Raw genomic sequence first — 4,996 nt, forward strand, 5'->3', positions numbered from 1 at the left:
ACCAGACCGCAACGTCCTAGTTCCGCACAATGATCATCACCCCCTGCCAGTGTGAGCCCACCACACCACACTTGTCTGTGTTCAGCTCTGATACCACTTGTAATGCTCCGAGCGTCACCTCTCCAGTGGGCCCCATGTTCACTACCAGCTCATGGGCCCACCTCTCTTAATGGGGTTCACGTCCTCTTACTAGACCCATGAGCCCATTATTATCCGACAACCGGTTTGCTACATCCGGGAGGCTTAAAGACTTGTTTACTGATCCTACAAATCACCACATGATCTTTCCCTGTGTTTGGCCTCACTCACCCAGTTCCGACAACCACTTCCCGGAAGGTCACCCTTCCTTTGACTACTCCAGCATAAGCACGTTTAACTGTGGAGTTCTCTCAGGACCGTTGACTGCAAAGATAAGTGGACTTTGGTAACATAGGTGGCTAAATCAATTCATTTAAGCCTCTCCGCATACTGCGGTTTCACACATACAATTTAGATGTCACAGCTGATAATATATATAGTTCCTTTCCCATTTGGAAACAAATTTTTTGACCTCTTCCCATAGCTGAATTTCTAGACACATTCACACCAAACGAAGGGTATCTAATCATGAATTAACTTAAACTTTTTGAATTAATAATAAGTTCAATCCAGTGATTTTGTGGTTTTTTGTTTTTACATGTTTTAATTATTTTTATGTGTTTAATTAATATTTTGGCAAAAAGAGTTATAATGTTGAAAAATGACTCTGATTTCAAAAGACTAGGTCAGAATCCGCACTATGCTGCAGAGTTGCATTTAGTTTTTTTTTTCAATTACATGAGTGCAGTTTCTTATGCGGCTAAAGATATTCATTATGAAATCATGTATGTTTATACAAAAATTTAATTTGGAAAATTAAGATCAAACTAAGTTACTTTACTTTAGAAAAACCAAGTGATATGACTATCACCGAACAAAACCTGGAGCTTGTAGCCGAGGAACAATCCGTAGAAGAGAAGCAGCTCGTACCCAAGGAGCATCTCGTACCTGAGGATGAGCTTGTAGCTGATTAAGTGCTTGTAAAGAAACTAATCAAACCGCCATGGTTTTAGTTCAAATCTCCTCAATGATCATCACGGCTCAAGGGGGTTCGGTAAAGGGATAAGTGTTGCTTATGCACTCTTTTTCCCTTGTTAAGTTTTGTCCCATTGGGTTTTCTTGACAAGGTTTTTAATGAGGCCTAAGTAACACTTTCAAGGCCATTTACCAAGCCCAATTCGTGGGTCCAAGGCTCATCACTTTCTTTTGGCCCATTTTCTATCTTTTCTCTTCATTCTTGCATTTAATGTTCTTTTGTTATTTCCAAGACTTGGTGCATTGACTTGCATGAGTGTATTTCCAAGGCACTTGTGTATTTCCAAGGCACTTGTTCATGCTCTTGCAAGTTCTTCTTCTCTCTCTTTCCCCGCTACTATATAATCCCCCTCTATCTCTCATTTGTAAGAGATCTAATCTTTTATCAAAAACTCTTTCTAAGTTAGATCACTCTCTCTTGTTCTTTCTTTGGTGTGTAATATCCTTAGTGAAGTCCAAGTTCGGTAAATCAAAGGCTTTTCCGCAACCTTTGTGCGACCATTCGCTCCACATCCTTTGATCTAAGAGATCTCTCGATCCCTTAGGTGCAAAGCCTATCATTCCCTCAACTTCAAGAGTGTCGATTCTCGGAGATTCGTATTACCAAGGTCTACAAGCGATTAGATAATGCCAAAAATAGTCATCTTGTCATTATAGAATTGAGTGTGAGACAATATAGAAATTATGATATGGTTTTAAGTCAAATTGAAGTTGGGGAAGAATATGGTGGTGGTGATTTCCACGACGGATTCTTTATCTACAAGAAAATCTTTCACTTCATATTGAATGCATGCACTATGTTTAACTTTTTAGGAACATATTTTAGTTTAAAATCACATTATATAGACACAACAAAGTAAATTTAAATAATAGAAAATCAAGGACCTCAACGTGGTATTTAATTCAGGGAATAAATTATAAATAGATAATCAAAAAGATATTATAATAATTACATTTAAACACAAAAATTTACTTTATAAGATCATAATTAAAAGTGCCTCTAAAATAACTTTGATAAAGTGTCAATATAGAGGTTTTCCTTTTCTTTTATTTATATGCATGATCTATAGAGTATTTAATAAGTGTTAATTACACCTAAAGTTTCTTTATCTTTGGTTTATAAGCTTTTCATTATGTAGACCAAATCCAGCAAAAACTTAATTAAAAAATATTAAAAAGTTTTTAGTTAAATTATGCCTCTAGTGAATCTTTGTTATGAGAACTAGTTATATCTTTTAGGTGTGTGAATTTGTCAACTTTTAATACTAGATATTTCTTTCTTTCTTTTTTGTTAAAATTAGATTTTTCTGTCCTAAGGTTCCTTTGTTGGTTTAAAAAAAATAAAAAAAAGGGCTCATTTCTTGTTTAGATACATAATGTCTTCCCTTACCTTCTCTTATATTTTTCATCTAAGTGCAACTTCTTCTCATATCAAAACATGGCTTCTGGTTCTAATTCAAGAAAAAAGAAAGCTTCAGGTTCAAAAGAAAAGAAAAATATGGCTTCAGGTTTGTTCTTGTTTACTTGTTGTCATTATTCTCGTAGGGCTGAGTTTCCAGTCACATTTTATTATGTTCTCAATTAAATTATATCCCCAAAACACAATATTCTAGATCCGACCATCATAATAAGAAGATCAAACTACGATTAGTATTATTTTTTTCATGCATATCCAATTTTCAATACCATGTTTTGTTTTTGAAATGCACCCTACTTTAATTGAGATAATTTTATTTCTGAATACTCCTAATTTGATTACAAATACACAAAACCTGCCCCTTCAAAACTCCATCTGTAACTAGTCCAATCCAAAAAATTTCGAAAGAAATGACATCAAAACATGGCTTCTAGTATGTATTTTCTTTAATTGTTGATTGTTTATGATATTATATCTCTCTTTTGAATTGATACCTAAAATTTTACAATATGTACAGGTAGTAGCACTGCTTGTGGAGACACTACAATTGTTTCACCGACAAGAATTCACAAGGCAACTATAGTCTGGCTTCATGACATCGGCCATAATGACCAAGTGTAACATAATCTGACAATCACATACTTTACTTTTTATAATATATATATATATGGTTCGTTGTTTTCAAGTATCAGAGTAACCCATTCCGTTTTAACAAAAGTTTGAAGCAAGTAACATATTTTAGTAACAATGTAACTTTTAATCACGTTCAGAAAATTTTCTAACATTTAATTTTTTTTTTTGGAAGAAACATGCGTGGAAGTGAAAAGTATTTTTTTATTTTTAAGTTTAATATAGCATGTTTGACAAATTTTATGATTTGATTTGATTTTGTTTGAAGTATGGTACATAATATTTTTTTCCCTTAGCTTTTTGTATTATATTTCATTTATTATGAGCTTACTTCAAAAAAGTTGCATGTTCATTTATGTACTGCAAGTGTATCTCTCACTCTATATGTCTATTCTTTCTGCATGCAGGTCAGCTATGTTTGTACGTAAATTGAATCTTCCAAATGTATGAATCCATGCACATGTTAATTTTTCCATAAATCTGAATATATATTAGCCAAACAAAAGTTTTTAATTAGAAGTAATGATTTTTATGCATAGGTAAAATGGATTTGTCCGACTGTTCCAACACGTCCCCTTACTTTATTGGGTGGAACCCAAACTACTTCTTGTAAGATATATTTAATTTGGATTTAATCTTCCGAAAGACACTAGTTCTATTTGATGTCTTTTAAAATTCTAATTAAAAAACTAATAACATTGTATATTAAATCTTTTTGATGACTTAGGGTGCGATGTCACAGGAATTTCTGAGCACATGGAAGACGATATGGTTTCTATCAATTCTACAGTTGCTATTGTTGTTAACCTTCTAAATGCTGAACCAGGCAATGGTAACCCATAATCATCATCTAACATAACATGCATCAAATAAAATACGTCAAATCTATTAATCCAATTGGTTTTTGATAGTCATGTTAGGACTAGGAGGTATCGGCATGGGTGCAGCGGTAGCTCTCTACTCTGCAACTGCAACTTGTTATATCACTGTTGAAGGTTCAGGTCTGATTCAAATCCTATTAGCTTTGGTTGGTTTGATTGAAACTTAGAAGAATTGATCAGGCGGTTATCTCCGGTTTAGAAGATTGTTGATTGAACCAGATAAAGAAGGAGCAATGCAAAGTCTCTAACTGCAGTGGAGAGTTTGTTATATTCTGAAACGGATCGTTTCATCTTTTATCACTTCTTCATTTTTCTGTTTCAAGTCTGTTGTATCGAGAGAGAGAGAGACTTGTGAGAGAGATCCGCCATTGTTGTAAAGCTCAAGTTCGAGCTGGTTCTTACTCATTTTGATAGTGGATTTGCCGGATTGATTCGGCCCCAGACGTAGGTGTGATCACATCGATCACGCTGAACTGGGTAACAAATCGTGTGTTCTTTGTTCTCGTTTCTTTACTTGCACAAACTCAAACACAAAGCGATCGTATTCAAAAGATAGATTCGAGTTAGAGTTCATCTCAGATCGTTGTTCTTGGTACTCGATTTCTAACAGATTGGTATCAGAGCCAGGTTCCGCTCTTGAATCGATCGATGGCGACGACGACGACAAAGTTCGAGATAAAGACGTTCAATGGCGATTCAGATTTCTCGCTGTGAAAGATCAGGATACTGGCACAGCTCGGTGTTCTCGGACTGAAGAGCATCATCCTTGACCCATCTTTAACAAAGATTGTGCCTCTGTCCAAGAGTGAGCTGAAGAAACCAGCAGAAGGAGATCCCTCAGATTCCGATGTACCGCAAACCAAAGAAGTGCCTGACCAGCAGGCTCTTAACATCATCATCAATCATATCGGTGACAAGGTACTCAGAAAGATAAATCACTGTGAAACTGCAGCTG

General features: G+C 35.2%; 1 protein-coding gene across 1 annotated transcript; it reads left to right on the forward strand.

Annotated features, from left to right (window-relative positions):
* Positions 1 to 2,461: 2,461 nt before the first annotated feature.
* Positions 2,462 to 4,562, forward strand: LOC111831859 (acyl-protein thioesterase 1-like). Its single transcript, XM_023787167.1, has 6 exons — positions 2,462 to 2,621; positions 3,048 to 3,147; positions 3,568 to 3,604; positions 3,700 to 3,769; positions 3,888 to 3,992; positions 4,072 to 4,562. The coding sequence occupies exons 1-6, from the start codon at positions 2,552 to 2,554 to the stop codon at positions 4,206 to 4,208; spliced, it is 519 nt and encodes a 172-aa protein (XP_023642935.1). The 5' UTR covers positions 2,462 to 2,551; the 3' UTR covers positions 4,209 to 4,562.
* Positions 4,563 to 4,996: the final 434 nt, after the last annotated feature.

This window comes from Capsella rubella, unplaced genomic scaffold, assembly GCF_000375325.1.
Source record: "Capsella rubella cultivar Monte Gargano unplaced genomic scaffold, Caprub1_0 scaffold_2, whole genome shotgun sequence".
Taxonomy (NCBI): domain Eukaryota; kingdom Viridiplantae; phylum Streptophyta; class Magnoliopsida; order Brassicales; family Brassicaceae; genus Capsella; species Capsella rubella.

Excerpts from the sequence above, each read along its gene's own strand:
- LOC111831859 (XM_023787167.1), top strand. The coding sequence starts at position 2,552 with ATGGCTTCTGGTTCTAATTCAAGAAAAAAGAAAGCTTCAGGTTCAAAA. Across the intron at positions 2,622-3,047 it reads AAAGAAAAATATGGCTTCAG|GTAGTAGCACTGCTTGTGGA; the intron begins GTTTGTTCTTGT and ends CAATATGTACAG. Across the intron at positions 3,148-3,567 it reads ATCGGCCATAATGACCAAGT|GTCAGCTATGTTTGTACGTA; the intron begins GTAACATAATCT and ends TTCTGCATGCAG.